At 42.2% G+C, this 22,140-nt stretch overlaps 1 protein-coding gene across 1 annotated transcript; it reads left to right on the top strand.

Annotated features, from left to right (window-relative positions):
* Positions 1 to 5,290: 5,290 nt before the first annotated feature.
* LOC311120598 (uncharacterized protein) lies at positions 5,291 to 21,249 on the top strand. The gene is made up of 2 exons (XM_084195185.1): positions 5,291 to 5,826; positions 20,236 to 21,249. Exons 1-2 carry the CDS (start codon positions 5,394 to 5,396, stop codon positions 21,072 to 21,074), a joined length of 1,272 nt encoding a protein of 423 aa, XP_084051311.1. The 5' UTR covers positions 5,291 to 5,393; the 3' UTR covers positions 21,075 to 21,249.
* Positions 21,250 to 22,140: the final 891 nt, after the last annotated feature.

Genomic DNA, 22,140 nt, shown 5'->3' with positions numbered 1-22,140 from the left:
TTGTGTATGGGTGGTCCCGGGGATCGAACCCACTACCTTGGCGTTACAAGCACCGTGCTCTACCAGCTGAGCTACAGAGGACCACTACAAGTATATAAGTATGCATTAAGGTGTCTGATATAGAATAAAGGTGTATAGACGTAATAAATACATTTCTATAGCTTCCAATGATGGAGGAGTTCCAAGATGGCTGCCGGGTGGCTTCAATACAGCGCCCCCTGTCAGTCATCCAGGGAACACATCGTTGGTCGGAACAGTGGAACGGAACCAACTTCTTGGGGGTTCTTTTCAGAATGGAATTTCGATTCCAACCCCCTGGGGTGTATTCATTACAGTAATTCTGCTGCAAAACGTATCTTAAAACGGAAGCAAACGGAACAAAACGGGGATGGGGATTTGTCCAATAGAAACTCCAAACATCTGCAGAAATTCCGTTGTGCAACTGAATCGGCGGAATGAATACACCCGGTTAGGGAGCCTGAAAACGCATGAGAGAATACACAGAGGGGAGGATAAGGCCTACCACTGCTCCCAGTGCGGAAAGTGTTTCAGTCAGTTAGGGAACCTAATTTTGGAAATACATTTTCCCGGACAGAGGATCTGAAGTCACATGAGAGGATAGAGAGGCTGTGTTCTGACTTATGTTTTTGACTGAGAATTTGTGTTTTTGTTTATGCCACATTACATCATATTGTTTATATGAAATCATTAAAATAGGCCCACTTTTGTTTTAGTTTTTTACTCTTCTGACATGATCAAATAAGATTAACATTTTTAAATGTGTATTTTGCTTTGATTATTGATTTGGATTGATTGGATACAATTATGAACCTTTAGATGTTCGTCATATGATTTGGATATTTTAAAATATAAATGATTAAGTGGATGAATAGAATGTGTATTTTTTTTATTATAACCTTAACCTTAACCTCATGAATTTAGTTGTGTTTCATTGAGTTAATTTGTGTTCTAGTCTTCAAGCTAAAGGTGTATAAAAATGTGATGACGTTGTTCTGAAAATGTTCATAAGTTGTTGAGATGAAGAACATTCACTAGCTACCTCATCAATGTTCCCAAAAGTACAGATGCTGATGGTAAAATGTGGAACGCCACTAGTGGGCGTTCATTATATACATCTATGTATTGTAATGTTATAGAGCTAAATGCTTATTTAGATATGATCTGTTTGTTTGACTGAATGAATGCAGATGTGTAGTAGGCTATGTTTATTTTATTTTATTCTCATACAAAAATCTGAACTAATCAAACTTGCTTCTCTTAGTACGTATCAATACAATATGGTTAGCTGTTTAGTTAAATAAATTAAAAAATAAACTTTTGGTCTGGGAAAAAATAACTTTTCCATCAACTTCTGGGTCAGTAGCTTCAGCCCAACATCACACACACACACACACACACACACCAACTGACACTCACAAGGGCCTCATTGACTATTCTCCGGCAAGCTACCCGGGACAGGGCTAATAACAGCCCATATTTAATATATGTAGCCTTAGAAAGGTTAATGAAATCAATAACTTGCTAACATCGGATAGCATTCATATACTGGCCACCTCTGAAACTCACTTAGATAATTCCTTTGACGATACAGTGGTAGCAATACAAGGATATAACAATCTACAGAAAAGACAGGAATGCCTGTAGGGGAGGTGTTGCTGTATAAGGATATAACATCTACAGAAAAGACAGGAATGCCTGTAGGGGAGGTGTTGCTGTATACGTTCAGAGCCATATTCCTGGAAAGCTTAGAGTGGATCTCATGTCAAATGTTGTTAGTGTTGTGGTTGCAAGGTCACCTGTGGTCCTCTGCAGCTCAGCTGGTAGAGCACGGCGCTTGTAACGCCAGGGTAGTGGGTTCGATCCCTGGGACCACCCATACACAAAAAATGTACGCACACATGACTGTAAGTCGCTTTGGATAAAAGCGTCTGCTAAGTGGCATATTACTATATTACTATTACCTGCCTCATCTAAAGCCTCTTCTTTTGGGGTGTTGCTAAAGGGCCACCAAGAGCTAACAGTCAGTATTTGGATCATGTGTGTGCAATGCTTGGATAGTGCGTGTGATGTTAACAGAGAGGTCTATTTTTCTGGGTGACCCTGAACATTGACTGGTTCGCCATTAGCTGTCCTCTTCAAGAGGAAGTATTGCTCATTATCTTATCTAATGCTGCTGACGCACTCCCTATATGACTACACCAGGGTCACTGGTAACTTCTGGCTTTTCAAAGGTTGAGGTTAGCTCAAATTCTTAGCGACCCTGAGCGACGACGACTTTTTTTTGGATTGGTTCTCATATGCACGCTATTTGCATGCGCAACGCCCCACACGCGTCCTCGTCAATTTTGGCTAGAGAGGTTAGCAAGCCAAGCTAAAGTTAGGCTAGCCGGCTAATACTGCGGCGAGGAGAAACTCGGTGATGGAGCTTTTCCGAAAAGGAGATAGAGAGACGACCCTGCCACATAGTAACGACCCATTTAGAGATTAAAATAGGAGCAGCTAGAAGCATTTAGAGATTAAAATAGGAGCAGCTAGAAGCATTTAGAGATTAAAATAGGAGCAGCTAGAAGCATTTAGAGATTAAAATAGGAGCAGCTAGAAGCATTTTGAGCCTTTGTGTGAGAGGAGGATGTATTAGCGGTCTATTTAGAGATTAAAATAGAAGCAGCTAGAAGCATTTAGAGATTAAAATAGGAGCAGCTAGAAGCATTTAGAGATTAAAATAGGAGCAGCTAGAAGCATTTAGAGATTAAAATAGGAGCAGCTAGAAGCATTTTGAGCCTTTGTGTGAGAGGAGGCTGTATTAGCGGTCTATTTAGAGATTAAAATAGGAGCAGCTAGAAGCATTTTGAGCCTTTGTGTGAGAGGAGGATGTATTAGCGGTCTTGCCCAATGGGGCTTTGGGGAAAATACTCATTTACCAGCTAGCTAGCTACTTTTAGCTTTTGCTCCAAAGCAATATCAGTTCCCATTGGCTGGTAGTGACCATAACAATATCAGTTCCCATTGGCTGTAGTGACCATAACAATATCAGTTCCCATTGGCTGTAGTGACCATAACATTGTGGCCAGTAAAGTAATTTATAAGAGATCTTATAAAAAAATGTTTTCTCAGGACTCTTTTGTTGAAGCTGTAAAACATTTATGTTGGTCTGATGTGTATGAGGAAGTGAATCCAGATGCAGCACTGGAAGTATTTGTAAAACTATTCTTGCCAATTGTTGACAAGCAGCTGTTAAGACGTTAACTGAAAACTGTTAGAGCCCTTTAGATTGATGATGAATTGAACAAATGTATGGTTCAATGTAGGCCGTCATTGTAAATAGGAATCTGTCTTTAATTGACTTATAAAATAAAATGAATACGCAAAAGAGGGGGCAAACAAGTCGGGTTGCTCAGCTGATTGGTTGATTATACATACTGTCAATTTAGACAAGTCGGGCTGCTCAGCTGATTGGTTGATTATACATACTGTCAATTTAGACAAGTCGGGCTGCTCAGCTGATTGGTTGATTATACATACTGTCAATTTAGACAAGTCGGGCTGCTCAGCTGATTGGTTGATTATACATACTGTCAATTTAGACAAGTCGGGCTGCTCAGCTGATTAGTTGACATACTGTCAATTTAGACATTTAGTGACTGAACTTTACAAAAATAACAATAAATTATATTACCAAACCAAGATAAATTAAATAAAACACATATATTATTTTGGAGTACCTTAAATGATATCAGGGGCAGAAAACCCAGTTAATCTCCATCGTTCATTGAAGTTGATGAGTCATTTAAAAGAAAACCTTTTGATATGGCCATTCATTCCCATGACTATTTCACTAGTAAAGTGGAAACACTCAGAAGTGAAATGACAACATTGAACAGTGAACCATCATATTTTTTTGTATAAAAGATCAAATAATGAAAGAGAAGGATTGCTGTTTTGAATTTGGTCAAGTTAGCGTGGGAGAGGTGGAAAACGTGTTATCTATCAATAATGATAAACCACCAGGTATAGACAAGCTAGATGGGAAACCATTGAGGACGGTAGCAGACTGTACTGCCAGCCCTATTTGCTAGACTGTATACTTTTTCATATTTACCTTAACCCTCCCGTTGTGTTGCTCTGACCAAGGTCCCCACTGAGCAGTAACTGGTTACATTAAGCTAGATGGGAAACCATTGAGGACGGTAGCAGACTGTATTGCCACCCCTATTTGCTGTATACTTTTTCATATTTACCTTAAAACCAGGAAAGCAGATAACGTGGGCGATGTCTTATTATAGCCTTGCAGTCAACCTTTTTTGTATTTTGTACCAGTTTCCGTCTCTGTACTAAAGCATGGTCTTCAAGCTATGGAAGAGGTCAAAACATTTAATCATAATTGATTGGAACTTCTAGAAAAGTGCCAGGTAATTCCAATCAATTATTATTATTATTATTATTATTATTATTATTAAATGTTTTGACCTCTTGCAACTGCAAGGCTATAATAAATATCTGATTTCCACTTTACATTTAGAACGGTTGGTTGTATTATTTAGTTATTAAATAACCACATCATTGATGGATCAATAGATAAAAGAAATGCACGTCTCTTGTCTGCCCTGCAAGCCGGTCGGCATACGCGTCATCACACTCCCTCATCTGATTGGTCATTTTCCGAGAACAGTTAAATTGGTTTAAGTGTCATCACACGAGTAGGCGGGCTTTCTGACTTTGTGACTTTTAGCGTGTAATATTTATGGCCAATATTAATATATATATATATATTGGATTTAAGTTGATTGGCCACTCTTTAAGAGCCGCAAAATGAGCAGCGACGCCCCTCTGTGTGTAAACTCTGTGGATTTGGAAGCCATACATGCTGCCGAGCAGAATGGTACCACCTTTTACTGACACAACGTCCAGGTGATTATGTACGGTGCAATAAATGATAGGAGTACACACACAAAATAAACAAATATTGACCATTTAGATTTTAAAAAATATAATAATAAACAAATAAATCACATATAATTTCCCATCATTTTCTCCCGAATTATTCATTTAGAAAGTATACAGGACAGGACTCTTATGCTGAAGGGATTCTAAAAATCCGTGACCCGGAAGTACTTAGGTAAACTTTATCGTTTCACAGCGGTCTAGTCAGTCACCTCGGTGGCGTGCTAGCCAACGTAGCCCAAACATTGGAGCTCTGTAGACGCTTTCGGTCTATATTTGCCTTCTGTGTTTTAAACTTCTTTCGTGTAGCAAGTTGCCCCATTTAAGTTAACATTTACGTTGTTAGTCAGGTAGCTAGCTGGCTTGCTATGTTAGCTTAGCACCAGGCTACTCGTTAATCGTAACTAGCAATCTAGCTAACATCCCCGACCATGAGCTCACCAAGCTACTCTCCTCCTGCTAAAGAAGAGGAGGTCTGCTGGACGGAGAAAGAAGCTCTGGGGCTGAACATTGTCGTAAAAGAAGAACAGGAGGATGCTTTCGGAATGAAAAATGAGAAAGATGCAGAGGATGTTCCAGTGACAGAAGAGAAAGAACACTTTAGAGTGAAAGAGGAAGAGGGGATAGAGGCTGTCACAGTGGAAGAGGAGGAGGTAGAAGCTTTCAGAATGAAAAAGGAGGAAGAGGAGGCTATAACATTGAAAGAAGAAGAGGAGGGTGTTATAGTGAAAGAAGAGATACCCTCCTCTTCCTCTCCAGAATATTATATCTTAAGAAAAGAGGAGGAAGACGTTTTGGGAGATGAAGAGGAGGAGGAGGAGGAAGAAGGAGAGGAAGAGGAGACTGAAGATCTGATTAACACCAGTGAGTACTGTCTTAAAAGCAGGGTCACAAACTGCACTTGTTGAAATAATGTATCGTTTTAATAGATGGCTCTGGGCCTAGCCAATGATTCTCGGAGAATATAACTTATAAATATCCTCAAAACATGGAGGTAGTTCCATTAGGCTGAACCTGAGACATGAGACTGTTATGAAAAGCGCTATAGAAATGTAATACATTATTATTATGCAGAGTTGGGCCAACTTTCAGAACGTTCCATATTGTTCAGATTCTAGACGTTCAGTTTAAATATTCCCCATGTATTGTTAATGGGGCGCAAACATGGCTGGCATAATGTCATGTAAGTGCACCAGGGATGTGGTCCTCTGTAGCTCAATTGGTAGAGCACGGCGCTTGTAACGCCGCCAGGGTAGTGGGTTCAATCCCCGGGACCACCCATACGTAAAAATGTATGGGCACATGACTGTACGTCGCGTTGGATAAAAGCGTCTGCTAAATGGCTTATTATTATTATTATGTGACAAATGTACAATTTCTCTTGTTGTTTAAAGTGCAATTTATTGATCTGAATTCCCAATTCAGATGTGGTTCTGTGTATGACCTCTAGTTCAATCTACCACTGTCCCGGCAACCTACCGGTCGTCACTAGTTACCACAGCCACAAAGTCTAAGCGTTTCTCAAATGTATCTTCTTGAAATGTGATTTTAAACCTAACCTTAACCACACAGCTAACCTTATGCCTAACCTTAAATTAACCTTAAAATATATATTTTTTGTTTTCGTTAATTTGACTTTGTGGCTGTGGTAACTAGTGGAACCCCCTACCAGACAGTGGTCACCTTAATGCTGTACCCCACTCAGCAACGATGGTATTAATGCCTCCATGTTCTCTGTTGTCAGTACATACTAAATGTTCTCTGTTGTCAGTACATACTAAATGTTCTCTGTTGTCAGTACATACTAAATGTTCTCTGTTGTCAGTACATACTAAATGTTCTCTGTTGCGTGTCTCTCCTCCATGTTCTCTGTTGTCAGTACATACTAAATGTTCTCTGTTGTCAGTACATACTAAATGTTCTCTGTTGCGTGTCTCTCCTCCATGTTCTCTGTTGTCAGTACATACTAAATGTTCTCTGTTGTCAGTACATACTAAATGTTCTCTGTTGTCAGTACATACTAAATGTTCTCTGTTGTCAGTACATACTAAATGTTCTCTGTTTTCAGTACATACTAAATGTTCTCTGTTGCGTGTCTCTCCTCCATGTTCTCTGTTGTCAGTACATACTAAATGTTCTCTGTTGTCAGTACATACTAAATTATCTCTGTTGTCAGTACATACTAAATGTTCTCTGTTGTCAGTACATACTAAATGTTCTCTGTTGCGTGTCTCTCCTCCATGTTCTCTGTTGTCAGTACATACTAAATGTTCTCTGTTGTCAGTACATACTAAATGTTCTCTGTTGTCAGTACATACTAAATGTTCTCTGTTTTCAGTACATACTAAATGTTCTCTGTTGCGTGTCTCTCCTCCATGTTCTCTGTTGTCAGTACATACTAAATGTTCTCTGTTGTCAGTACATACTAAATGTTCTCTGTTGTCAGTACATACTAAATGTTCTCTGTTGTCAGTTCATACTAAATGTTATCTGTTGTCAGTACATACTAAATGTTCTCTGTTGTCAGTACATACTAAATGTTCTCTGTTGTCAGTACATACTAAATGTTCTCTGTTGTCAGTACATACTAAATGTTCTCTGTTGTCAGTACATACTAAATGTTCTCTGTTGCGTGTCTCTCCTCCATGTTCTCTGTTGTCAGTACATACTAAATGTTCTCTGTTGTCAGTACATACTAAATGTTCTCTGTTGTCAGTACATACTAAATGTTCTCTGTTGTCAGTACATACTAAATGTTCTCTGTTTTCAGTACATACTAAATGTTCTCTGTTGCGTGTCTCTCCTCCATGTTCTCTGTTGTCAGTACATACTAAATGTTCTCTGTTGTCAGTACATACTAAATGTTCTCTGTTGTCAGTACATACTAAATGTTCTCTGTTGTCAGTACATATTAAATGTTCTCTGTTGCGTGTCTCCTCCATGTTCTCTGTTGCCTCTCCTCCAAGTACATACTTCATGTCCCATTTCTCATTGCAGTGATGGCTCATTGTGATGGCTCTTTGCAGTGATGGCTCATTGTGATGGCTCAGTGATGTACAGTGCATTCGGTTTTTAGACATTTTTGCTAATTTATAAAAAAACGGAAATATGACATTTACATAAGTATTCGGACCCTTTACTCATTTAGAGTCTAATTGGGTATGACGCTACAAGCTTGACACACCTGTATTTGTGGAGTTTCTCCCATTCTTCTCTGCAGATCCTCTCAAGCTCTGTCAGCTTGGATGGGGAGCATAGATGCACAGCTTTTTTCAGGTCTCTCCAGAAACTTTCAATCAGGTTCAATTCCGGGCTCAGGCTGGACCACTCAAGGACATTGAGACGTGTCCCGATGCCACTCCTGCGTTGTCTTAGCTGTGTGCTTAGGGTCATTGTCCTGTTGGAAGGTGAACCTTCACCCCAGTCTGAGGTCCTGAGCACTCTGGAGCAGGTTTTCATCAAGGATCTCTCTGTACTTTGCTCCGTTGATCTTTCGCTGGATCCTGACTAGTCCCCCAGTCCCTGCCGCTGAAAAACATCCCCACAGCATGATGCTTCCACCTTGCTTTACCATAGGGATGGTGCCAGATTTCCTCCAGACGTGACGCTTGGCGTTCAGGCCAAAGAGTTCAATCTTGGTTTCATCAGACCAGAGAATCTTGTTTCTCATGGTCTGAGAGTCCTTTAGGTGCCTTTTGGCAAACTCCAAGTGGGCTGTCATGTGCCTTTTTACTGAGGAGTGGCTTCCGTCTGGCCACTCTACCATAAAGGCCTGATTGGTGGAGTGCTGCAGAGATGGTTGGCCTTCTGGAAGGTTCTCCCAGGATGATCAATGGAAACAGGATGCAACTGAGCTCAATTTCGAGTCTCATAGCAAAGGGTCTGAATACTTATGTAAATAAGGTATTTCTGTTTTTAAAATCTGTTTTCGCTTTGTCATTATGGGGAATTGTGTGTAGATTGCTGAGGATTTTTTTATTTATTGAATCCATTTTAGAATAAGGCTGTAGTGTAACAACATGTGGAAAAAGGGAAGGGGTCTGAATACTTTCCCAAGGCCATGGCCCCAACTGTTGACCAGACTATGATAGAGCTGCAATCTGACCTCGTTACCTTACAGAAAGGTTGGTTTAAAATGTTAACTTAATACGGACTAAATACATCAAGAATGTTTCAGATGGACTATCTCCTCTATCTCTATCTCTCTCTCTTTATCAGTCTCTCTCTCTATCAGTCTCTCTCTGTCTCTCTCTCTCTTTCTGTCTCTCTCCCTTTATTAGTCTCACTCTCTCTTTATCAGTCTCTCTCTTTATCAGTCTCTCTCTGTCTCTCTCTCTCTCCCTTTATCAGTCTCACTCTCACTCTCTTTATCAGTCTCTCTCTCTCTCTCTCTATATATATATATATATATATATACATATACAGTGGGGAGAACAAGTATTTGATACACTGCCGATTTTGTAGGTTTTCCTACTTACAAAGCATGTAGAGGTCTGTAATTTTTATCATAGGTACACTTCAACTGTGAGAGACGGAATCTAAAACAAAAATCCAGAAAATCACATTGTATGATTTTTAAGTAATTAATTTGCATTTTATTGCATGACATAAGTATTTGATACATCAGAAAAGCAGAACTTAATATTTGGTACAGAAACCTTTGTTTGCAATTACAGAGATCATACGTTTCCTGTAGGTCTTGACCAGGTTTGCACACACTGCAGCAGGGATTTTGGCCCACTCCTCCATACAGACCTTCTCCAGATCCTTCAGGTTTCGCAATACGGACTTTCAGCTACCTCCAAAGATTTTCTATTGGGTTCAGGTCTGGAGACTGGCTAGGCCACTCCAGGACCTTGAGATGCTTCTTATGGAGCCACTCCTTAGTTGCCCTGGCTGTGTATTTCGGGTCATTGTCATGCTGGAAGACCCAGCCACGACCCATCTTCAATGCTCTTACTGAGGGAAGGAGGTTGTTGGCCAAGATCTCGCGATACATGGCCCCATCCATCCTCCCCTCAATACGGTGCAGTCGTCCTGTCCCCTTTGCAGAAAAGCATCCCCAAAGAATGATGTTTCCAACTCCATGCTTCACGGTTGGGATGGTGTTCTTGGGGTTGTACTCATCCTTCTTCTTCCTCCAAACACGGCGAGTGGAGTTTAGACCAAAAAGCTATATTTCTGTCTCATCAGACCACATGACCTTCTCCCATTACTCCTCTGGATCATCCATATGGTCATTGGCAAACTTCAGACGGGCTTGGACATGCGCTGGCTTGAGCAGGGGGACCTTGCGTGTGCTGCAGGATTTTAATCCATGACGGCGTAGTGTGTTACTAATGGTTTTCTTTGAGACTGTGGTCCCAGCTCTCTTCAGGTCATTGACCAGGTCCTGCTGTGTAGTTCTGGGCTGATCCCTCACCTTCCTCATGATCATTGATGCCCCACGAGGTGAGATCTTGCATGGAGCCCCAGACCGAGGGTGATTGACCGTCATCTTGAACTTCTTCCATTTTCTAATAATTGCGCCAACAGTTGTTGCCTTCTCACCAAGCTGCTTGCCTATTGTCCTGTAGCCCATCCCAGCCTTGTGCAGGTATACAATTTTATCCCTGATGTCCTTACACAGCTCTCTGGTCTTGGCCATTGTGGAGAGGTTGGAGTCTGTTTGATTGAGTGTGTGGACAGGTGTCTTTTATACAGGTAACGAGTTCAAACAGGTGCAGTTAATACAGGTAATGAGTGGAGAACAGGAGGGCTTCTTAAAGAAAAACTAACAGGTCTGTGAGAGCCGGAATTCTTACTGGTTGGTAGGTGATCAAATACTCATGTCATGCAATAAAATGCAAATTAATTACTTAAAAATCATACAATGTGATTATCTGGATTTTTGTTTTAGATTCAGTCTCTCACAGTTGAAGTGTACCTATGATAAAAATTACAGACCTCTACATGCTTTGTAAGTAGGAAAACCTGCAAAATCGGCAGTGTATCAAATACTTGTTCTCCCCACTGTATATACACTGCTCAAAAAAATAAAGGGAACTCTAAAATAACACATCCTAGATTTGAATGAATGAAATAATCTTATTAAATACTTTTTTTTTTTTTTTTTACATAGTTGAATGTGCTGACAACAAAATCACACAGATTATCAATGGAAATCAAATGTATCAACCCATGGAGGTCTTGATTTGGAGTCACCCTCAAAATTAAAGTGGAAAACCACACTACAGGCTGATCCAACTTTGATGTAATGTCCTTAAAACAAGTCAAAATGAGGCTCAGTAGTGTGTGTGGCCTCCACGTGCCTGTATGACCTCCCTACAACGCCTGGGCATGCTCCTGATGAGGTGGCGGATGGTCTCCTGAGGGATCTCCTCCCAGACCTGGACTAAAGCATCCGCCAACTCCTGGACAGTCTGTGGTGCAACGTGGCGTTGGTGGATGGAGCGAGACATGATGTCCCAGATGTACTCAATTAGATTCAGGTCTGGGGAACGGGCGGGCCAGTACATAGCATCAATGCCTTCCGCTTGCAGGAACTGCTGACACACTCCAGCCACATGAGGTCTAGCATTGTCTTGCATTAGGAGGAACCCAGGGCCTACTGCACCAGCATATGGTCTCACAAGGGGTCTGAGGATCTCATCTCGGTACCTAATAGCAGTCAGGCTACCTCTGGCGAGCACATGGAGGGCTGTGCGGCCCCCCAAAGAAATGCCACCCCACACCATGACTGACCCACCGCCAAACCGGTCATGCTGGAGGATGCTGCAGGCAGCAGAACGTTCTCCACGGCGTCTCCAGACTCTGTCACGTCTGTCACGTGCTCAGTGTCAACCTGCTTTCATCTGTGAAGAGCACAGGGCTCCAGTGGCGAATTTGCCATTCTTGGTGTTCTCTGGCAAATGCCAAACGTCCTGCACGGTGTTGGGCTGTAAGCACAACCCCCACCTGTGGACGTCGGGCCCTCATACCACCCTCATGGAGTCTGTTTCTGACCGTTTGAGCAGACACATGCACATTTGTGGCCTGCTGGAGGTCATTTTGCAGGGCTCTGGCAGTGCTCCTCCTGCTCCTCCTTTCACAAAGGCGGAGGTAGCGGTCCTGCTGCTGGGTTGTTGCTCTCCTACGGCCTCCTCCACGTCTCCTGATGTACTGGCCTGTCTCCTGGTAGTGCCTCCATGCTCTGGACACTATGCTGACAGACTCATTGATGTGCCATCCTGGATGAGCTGCACTACCTGAGCCACTTGTGTGGGTTGTAGACTCCGTCTCATGCTACCACTAGAATGAAAGCACCGCCAGCATTCAAAAGTGACCAAAACATCAGCTAGGAAGCATAGGAACTGAGAAGTTGTCTGTGGTCACCACCTGCAGAACCACTTCTTTATTGGGGGTGTCTTGCTAATTGCCTATAATTTCCACCTGTTGTCTATTCCATTTGCACAATAGCATGTGACATTTATTGTCAATCAGTGTTGAAGTGACCTACGGGACTTTAATGAGGACCAGCCAATCTTTTGATACAGGATGCAGTGGTGAGTATCAGAACTGTCACCAGTGATAAAACAAATGGCGCCACGGTAGACGGCAACCAAAGGTGTAAGAGTGTAATCAGTGTTGCTTCCTAAGTGGACAGTTTGATTTCACAGAAGTGTGATTGACTTGGAGTTACATTGTGTTGTTTAAGTGTTCCCTTTATTTTTTTGAGCAGTGTATTTATTCATTGGATGGTTCTCCCATTTCCACCTATAAATATCTGGGCATTTGGATTGACAAAGACTTCATGTTTTAAAAAAACATACGGATGAGCTAGTTAAAAAGCTCAGATTTAAAGTGGGCCTCTTTTTTTTTTTATAGATCTTGCGTCTCCCAAAACAGCAGGAAGCAGATTGTACCATCAACTTTCCTGCCAGTTCTTGACTATGGTGACACCATTTAGCAGACTGCAGCAGCCACTGCTCTTACACCTTTGGTTGCCGTCTACCGTGGCGCCATTTGTTTTATCACTGGTGACAGTTCTGATACTCACCACTGCATCCTGTATCAAAAGGTCGGCTGGTCCTCATTTAAAGTCCCGTAGGTCACTTCATTACTCCCTTTTTATTTACAAAGCCTTGCTACACAAGCTTCCAACTTACCTAGCTTCATTGCTAAAGTATAAAAGAATGAGCTCTCAGGGTTGGTTAACTCTTGAGGTCCCTTCTGGTCTCAACCAATTCAGGTAAATCCTTTAGTTTTATTGCCTCCCATCGTTGGAATAACAACCTAAATGACAGAGTGACAAGAAGGAAGCCTGTTCAGAATAACAATATTCCAAAACATGCATCCTGTTTGCTACAAGGCACTAAAATAATACTGCAAAGAAATAGGGCAAAGTGTTATGAAATCAACACATAAAGACACTTCATCATTTCAAACCCTTCATTCTGGGTTATACAATCTAATTAGTACGGTAATTCTATCATAATAAAGGTTATACTTCTATGAATGTATTAAAAATACACACACATACACAACATATACACATTGCAGGCGTCCGCTCTGGTTGTGTGGAATTATTCTTAGCAACAGTGGCGAGATCAGTCATATTTATCATTCATCGCCAATGATTGCACAAGTGCCCCCTTGACCTGCCAAAAGATAGTCATGAGCCTCTCTGTTTTTCTGAGATCTCCCAAATTTGGTCCAGGGCACATTGTTGGTCATAGTCTTTAAAAGGCCTTTTTCTTATCAATGCTATAGCAAAGTTCATCACTTAACCGGACACAACCCAGGGCCCCAGCAGGGCTCTCCTTCCTTCTACTTCTGGGCCTCTACTCCGGGCCGGCGTTGGTCCCTTTTCGCTCAGGACTCCTTTTTACTTTGACTCCGGCCACAAATACATTTGCATTTATACTTAGGTAGGTCACATCCACACCACTCCATCTGCATCCTATGCATCCTATATGTGTATCTTCAACGGTTCCTCTGTAGTCACCACAGTTCCCATGTTCTAGATAGCCTCTATAGCCCCTCTAGTCCTGCCGCTTCTATACTTAGGTATTCCCATCCACACCACTCCATGTGCATCCTATATGTATCTTAGGTATTCCCATCCACACCACTCCATGTCCATCCTATATGTATCTTAGGTATTCACATCCACACCACTCCATGTGCATCCTATATGTATCTTAGGTATTCCCATCCACACCACTCCATGTGCATCCTATATGTATCTTAGGTATTCCCATCCACACCACTCCATGTGCCATCCTATATGTATCTTAGGTATTCCCATCCACACCACTCCATGTGCATCCTATATGTATCTTCAACGGGTTCCTCTGTAGTCTCCCAGACACTATGGTACAGTGGTCCCGGACCACATTTACTAATTCCCAGAAATGCCTATAGACCGCTGCTTCCTATACATATAAAACAAACACTCCCCGTGTTCAATAACACCTCGTGCTGTTACTAGTAGTCCCAGACTGCTGCTTCCTATAAATATAAAACAAACAGCCCCCGTGTTCAATAACACCTCGTGCTGTTACTAGTAGTCCCAGACTACGATGGGCGGTGGTGGACGGAAACCCCCCCCCCTAGACAACGTTATTGATGGGGGGAAAAACTCATCTCACGCAGAACTGGAAAACTCAGTTTACATTCCCCCTGACAGCTCTCATTCACTCAGTACGTTTTAAAAAGCTCAATTTCCATCTCTTATTGTCCACAGTTCAATCAGCTTAACATGGTGGTAGAAATATTTAACTCAAAAGTATCTAAAAAAAACCCAGAGCTTGTGAATTCAAGAATATACTTTATTATAGCGCAACAAAGCCGCTCCATGGAGCATCTGGTTGCTTTGACTACGAGCCGCTCCATGGAGCATCTGGTTTGCTTTGACTACGAGCTGCTCTATGGAACATCTGGTTGCTTTGACTACGAGCTGCTCCATGGAGCATCTGGTTTGCTTTGACTACGAGCTGCTCCATGGAGCATCTGGTTTGCTTTGACTACGAGCTGCTCCATGGAGCATCTGGTTTGCTTTGACTACGAGCTGCTCCATGGAGCATCTGGTTGCTTTGACTACGAGCTGCTCCATGGAGCATCTGGTTTGCTTTGACTACGAGCTGCTCCATGGTGCATCTGGTTTGCTTTGACTCCGAGCTGCTCCATGGAGCATCTGGTTTGCTTTGACTACGAGCTGCTCCATGGAACATCTGGTTTGCTTTGACTACGAGCCGCTCCATGGAGCATCTGGTTTGCTTTGACTACGAGCAGCTCTATGGAACATCTGGTTTGCTTTGACTACGAGCCGCTCCATGGAACATCTGGTTTGCGTTGACTACGAGCTGCTCCATGGAGCATCTGGTTTGCTTTGACTACGAGCTGCTCTATGGAACATCTGGTTTGCTTTGACTACGAGCCGCTCCATGGAACATCTGGTTGCTTTGCCTACGAGCTGCTCCATGGAACATCTGGTTGCTTTGCCTACGAGCTGCTCCATGGAGCATCTGGTTGCTTTGACTACGAGCCGCTCCATGGAACATCTGGTTTGCTTTGACTACGAGCTGCTCCATGGAGCATCTGGTTTGCTTTGACTACGAGCCGCTCCATGGAGCATCTAGTTTGCTTTGACTACGAGCCGCTCCATGGAGCATCTAGTTTGCTTTGACTACGAGCTGCTCTATGGAACATCTGGTTGCTTTGACTACGAGCTGCTCCATGGAGCATCTGGTTTGCTTTGACTACGAGCTGCTCCATGGAGCATCTGGTTTGCTTTGACTACGAGCTGCTCTATGGAACATCTGGTTTGCTTTGACTACGAGCCGCTCCATGGAACATCTGGTTTGCTTTGACTACGAGCTGCTCTATGGAACATCTGGTTTGCTTTGACTACGAGCCGCTCCATGGAACATCTGGTTGCTTTGCCTACGAGCTGCTCCATGGAGCATCTGGTTGCTTTGACTACGAGCCGCTCCATGGAGCATCTGGTTGCTTTGACTACGAGCTGCTCCATGGAGCATCTGGTTTGCTTTGACTACGAGCTGCTCCATGGAGCATCTGGTTTGCTTTGACTACGAGCCGCTCCATGGAGCATCTAGTTTGCTTTGACTACGAGCTGCTCTATGGAACATCTGGTTGCTTTGACTACGAGCTGCTCCATGGAGCATCTAGTTTGCTTTGACTACGAGCTGCTCTATGGAACATCTGGTTGCTTTGACTACGAGCTGCTCCATGGAGCATCTGGTTTGCTTTGACTATGAGCTGCTCCATGGAGCATCTGGTTGCTTTGACTACGAGCTGCTCCATGGAGCATCTGGTTTGCTTTGACTACGAGCTGCTCCATGGAACATCTGTTTGCTTTGACTACTAGCCGCTCCATGGAACATCTGGTTGCTTTGACTACGAGCTCTCCTTTCATACAGACACATAGTAATGTTTATACATCCTGCACAGTTACTCCCTTATATGAGGAAAGGGGAGGGTTTGGCCTTATATGAGGAAAGGGTTTGGCCGGCAGGGATGTGGGTTTGTTTCCCAAGGGGGCCAGTATGAAAAAAAACAACAACAAAAACATGTATGCATTCACTAACTGTAAGTCGCTCTGGATAAGAGCGTCTGCTAAATGACTAAAATGTAAATATGTACATCACGCCACCACCATCTTCCAAAGTCCAAGTATCATGCATAGTTTCCTTACAAGGGCCAAGTACCACACATATTGTCCTTACAAGGGCTACGTGCGCTTCTCTAGATGAGTCTTATTTAACATTTTTGTCATTTAGCAGACGCTCTTATCCAGAGGTTATCCAAGGGTTAAGTGCCTTGCTTAAGGGCACATCGACAGATTTTTCACCTAGTCGGCTCTGGGATTAGAACCAGCGACCTTTCGGTTACTGGCACAACGCTCTTACCCACTAAGCTACCTGCCACCCATCCTATCATATTGGTGGCGTGACTCAGACACTTTCTTCAAAATGATATTCATACACACACTAAAGAACAGTTACCCACTGTATTGACTATAGTCACTATCCAGGCATGCATCTGGATTACAAAGTATCAATCATGTTTACTATGTTTTACCCTTATCACTTCATAGCATATGTACTAGAAAATTACCCATAACATCCACATTTCAATCAGCTTAACACGTCCTTCACACACTTACACAACTCTCACATCCACATTCACTTAGTACTATTCCCAAACACATTCGGTGCATCTTCAACGATTCTCTGTCCTTACTTCAGATGCACCATATGTATCTTTCACATACAGTTGAAGTCGGAAGTTTACATACACTTAGTTTGGAGTCATTAAAACTCAACCACTCCACAAAAGTCTTGTTAACAAACTATAGTTTTGCCAAGTCGGTTAGGACATCTACTTTGTGCATGACACAAGTCATTTTTTCCAACAATTGTTTACAGAAAGATTATTTCACTTATAATTCACTGTATCACAATTCCAGTGGGTCAGAAGTGTACATACACTAAGTTGACTGTGCCTTTAAACAGCTTGGGAAATTTCAGAAAATGATGTCATGGCTTTAGACGCTTCCGATAGGCTAATTGACATTATTTTAGTCAATTGGAGGTGTACCTGTGGATGTTTTTCAAGGCCTACCTTCAAACTCAGTGCCTCTTTGCTTGACATCATGGGAAAATCAAAAAGAAATCAGCCAAAAGCTCAGAAAAGAAATTGTAGACCTCCACAAGTCTGATTCATCATTGGGAGCAATTTCCAAATGCCTGAAGATACCACGTTCATCTGTACAAACAATAGTACGAAAGTATAAACACCATGGGACCACACAGCCGTCATACTGCTCAGGAAGGAGACTCGTTCTGTCTCCTAGAGATGAACGTACTTTGGTGTGAAAAGTGCAAATCAATCCCAGAACAACAGCAAAGGACCTTGTGAAGATGCTGGAAGAAGCAGGTACAAAAGTATCTATATCCACAGTAAAACAAGTCCTCTATCGACATGAACCGAAAGGCCGCTCAGCAAGGAAGAAGCCACTGCTCCAAAACCGCCATAAAAAAGCCAGACTACGGTTTGCAACTGCACATGGGGACAAAGATTGTACTTTTTGGGGTAATGTCCTCTGGTCTGATGAAACATAAATAGAACTGTTTGGCCATAATGACCATCGTTATGTTTGGAGGAAAAAGGGGGTTACTTGCAAGCCGAAGAACACCATCCCAACCGTGAAGCACAGGGGTGGCAGCATCATGCTGTGGGGGTGCTTTGCTGCAGGAGGGACTGGTGGACTTCACAAAATAGATGGCATCATGAGGAAGGAAAATTATGTGGACATATTGAAGCAACATCTCAAGACATCAGTCAGGAAGTTAAAGCTTGGTCGCAAACGGGTCTTCCAAATGGACAATGACCCCAAGCATACTTCCAAAGTTGTGGCAAAATGGCTTAAGGACAACAAAGTCAAGGTATTGGAGTGGCCATCACAAGGCCCTGACCTCAATCTTATAGAAAATTTGTGGGCAGAACTGAAAAAGCGTGTGCGAGCAAGGAGGCCTACAAACCTGACTCAGTTACACCAGCTCTGTCAGGAGGAATGGGCCAAAATTCACCCAACTTATTGTGGGAAGCTTGTGGAAGGCTACCCGAAATGTTTGACCCAAGTTAAACAATGTAAAGGCAATGCTACCAAATACTAATTGAGTGTATGTAAACTTCTGACCCACTGGGAATATGATGAAATAAATAAAAGCTAAAATAAATCATTCTCTCTACTATTGTTCTTTCACTTCACATTCTTAAAATAAAGTGGTGATCCTAACTGACCTAAGACGGGGAATGTTTACTAGGATTAAATGTCAGGAATTGTGAAAAACTGAGTTTAAATGTATTTGGCTAAGGTGTATGTAAACTTCTGACTTCAACTGTACATATATAATAACTCCTTATGCTATTAGTAGTGGCTGCAGACCACGTAGACACTTCTCTTTATAAATGCCTAAAGACAGCTGTCCGCGGAGCTTTCCATGGTACCGTTACACCCTCGCTCTAGTCTTCTCATAAGACTAGTGAATCGCCTTCTCTCTATAAGACTATGGACACCTTTTTATGCATTACTCGCCTTAATTGTATTGGTTTTATAATGTTGTTAGTGGCTGCAGACCACGTAGACACTTCTCTCTATAAGACTATATTATGTGTTATTGTTAGTGGCTGCAGACCACGTAGACACTTCTCTCTATAAGACTATTATGTGTTAGTGTTAGTGGCTGCAGACCACGTAGACACTTCTCTCTATAAGACTATATTATGTGTTAGTGTTAGTGGCTGCAGACCACGTAGACACTTCTCTCTATAAGACTATATTATGTGTTATTGTTGGTGGCTTCAGACCACGTAGACTCTTCTCTCTATAAGACTATATTATGTGTTATTGTTAGTGGCTGCAGACCACGTAGACACTTCTCTCTATAAGACTATATTATGTGTTATTGTTGGTGGCTTCAGACCACGTAGACTCTTCTCTCTATAAGACTATATTATGTGTTAGTGTTAGTGGCTGCAGACCACGTAGACACTTCTCTCTATAAGACTATATTATGTGTTAGTGTTAGTGGCTGCAGACCACGTAGACACCTCTCTCTATAAGACTATGGGTACCTTTTTTATGTGTTCATGTTATTGGTTTTATCATTCATTTTTATTTTTTAACTACAAATTCATTTAAATTAACTTACTGAAATCAGTTGCAATCCCTCAATTGTTCGCGGATGATGTGCCTCCTCCTGGGCCGCTCACAGTAAGGGTCTGGGCGGGTCTCGTCGTCTTTTGGTCAGATGGGAATTTTCCTCACGCTTCATAAACAAACCTCGCAGACCCCCACTGGAAAGCTCCGCAGGCAGAATCAATCATTCTGTTTGTTGACGCCAAATTGTCGTGGAAATTCTACACAGGGGACACACTCAAAGTCGATCTTAAATGGAATCATTGTTTATTAATAGCATGCCGGAGAGGTCAAAATCAAACTTGGATGCATAAAGTACTGATCTGAAGTGAGCTCCTCCCGGGGCAGTCCCGTTAGATCCATAGTTAGAGCGTAGTTCATAGGGTCGGTTCCAGCATGTATCTGGCACAGTCTCCAATCTTAATTTATAGAACATGTTCTGCCAGATGGTCCTAAGGAGGAGGTCAATAGTTTGGATTAAACCTCATAGGAAAAACAGTTTAATCATGTATAGGTTTCATTCAGGTCTCTCTGTTTTAATAAAATAATCTGTTTATCTTTGGCAGGAGAGAAACCAGACTCTCACTCTGACAGCGGGAAGAGTCCTTCAGGGAATCCAAATCCAGAGATTCCCAAACCAGCAACACAGCACAACTGCTCCCAGTGTGGAACGAGTTTTAAGTGGTTATGTACGCTCAAAGAGCATGAGAAAACACACACAGGAGAAAAGCTCTTCCAATGTTCCCAGTGTGGAAAGAGTTTTACACATTTAGGAAGTATGAAAAGGCATGAAGGAATACATACAGGAGAAAAACCCTACCACTGCTCTCAGTGTGGAAAGAGTTTTACCCAGTTAGGGTATCTGAAAAAACACGAGAGAATACACACAGGAGAAAAACCTTTCCAATGTTCCCAGTGTGGAAAGAGTTTTACACATTCAGGAAGTCTGAAAAGGCATGAAGGAATACACACAGGAATACACACAGGAATACACACAGGAGAAAAAACCTACCACTGCTCTCAGTGTGGAAGGAGTTTTCCCCACTTAGCGAACCTGAACAAACATAAGAGAATACACTCTGGAGAGAAGCCTTACCTCTGTTCTCATTGTGGAAATCAATTTAGGTGGTTAGGGGACCTGAAGGAGCACGAGAGGACACACACAGGGGAGAAACCTTACCATTGCTCCTTGTGCGGAAAGGATTTTACCAAGTTAGGGAACCTAAATGAGCATAAGAAGAAACACACAGGAGAAAAGCCTTACCATTGCTCCCTGTGTGGAAAGACATTTACCCAGTTAAGAGGCCTGAAATATCACGAGAGGTCACACACACAAAAAAAACCTACCACTGCTCTCTCAGTGTCAAAAGACATTTACCCTGTTAGGGAACCTGAAAAAACATGAGAGAATACACACACTCAGGTGAGGATAAGACCGTCCACTGCTCCCAGTGTGGAAACAGTATAGGTCAGTTAGGGAACCTGAAAGAGCATAAAAAACACATACAGCAGAGAAGCCTTAAGACTGCTCCAGTTGTGGAAAGACATTTTCCCAGTCAGAGGACCTGAAATCACATGACAGAATAGAGGCTGTGTTGTGAAATGTGTGTTTTATTTATGCCACATTAAATCATATTGTTTAAATGAAATCATATATTGATGGAACACAATTATGAACCCTTATGTGTTCATTTAATATGATTTGGATATTTTCAAATGTTAATTATAAATGGATGAGTAGAATGTGGTCCTCTGTAGCTCAGCTGGTAGAGCACGGCGCTTGTTACGCCAAGGTAGTGGGTTCGATCCCCGGGACCACCCATACACAAAAAAAAATGTATGCACGCATGACTGTAAGTCGCTTTGGATAAAAGCGTCTGCTAAATGGCATATTATTATTATTATTATTATTATTATTATGTGTATTTTCTTTATTCTAAGCTTAACCTCTCATGGGTGTGGCCAAAGAGCTCTATTTTCATGTCATCAGACCACGCCACCGATTCTAATCCAAGTGCCAATGCCGTTTAGCAAACTCCATTCGTTTACAATTTGTTGGATGACGGTAGTGCGTTTTGGCATCAAAATAAGGATGCAGAAGCAGAAAAGAACCCCAAACCTACTGTCAAATATGGTGGTAGATCTTTGATGTTATGGGGCTATTCTGCTTCCACTGGTCCTGGGGCCCTTGTTAAGGTCAATGGCATCATCAACTCTACCAAGTACCAGAACATTTTAGCCAAAACACCTGTTTGCCTCTGCCAGGAGGCTGAAAGTTGGCCTCAAGTGGATCTTCCAGCAAGACAATAACTCCAAGCAAACATCAAAATCCATAAACAAATTACACTCAGTTCTCTCTAAGCTGTGCAGCTTTCCCAGTACTGCAGCGCATAATAAATAGCAGCTCACGTAGAGATGCACGAGATTGAACTTCACTGAACTTTTTACTTTGGCCCGTTAGTTAACACTAT

The sequence above is a fragment of the Coregonus lavaretus genome (genome assembly GCF_964263955.1).
Source record: "Coregonus lavaretus genome assembly, contig: HAP1_SCAFFOLD_47, whole genome shotgun sequence".
Lineage (NCBI taxonomy): Eukaryota > Metazoa > Chordata > Actinopteri > Salmoniformes > Salmonidae > Coregonus > Coregonus lavaretus.
Note: the sequence above shows the minus strand (reverse complement) of the source record. Positions and strands in the feature narration are given on the sequence as shown.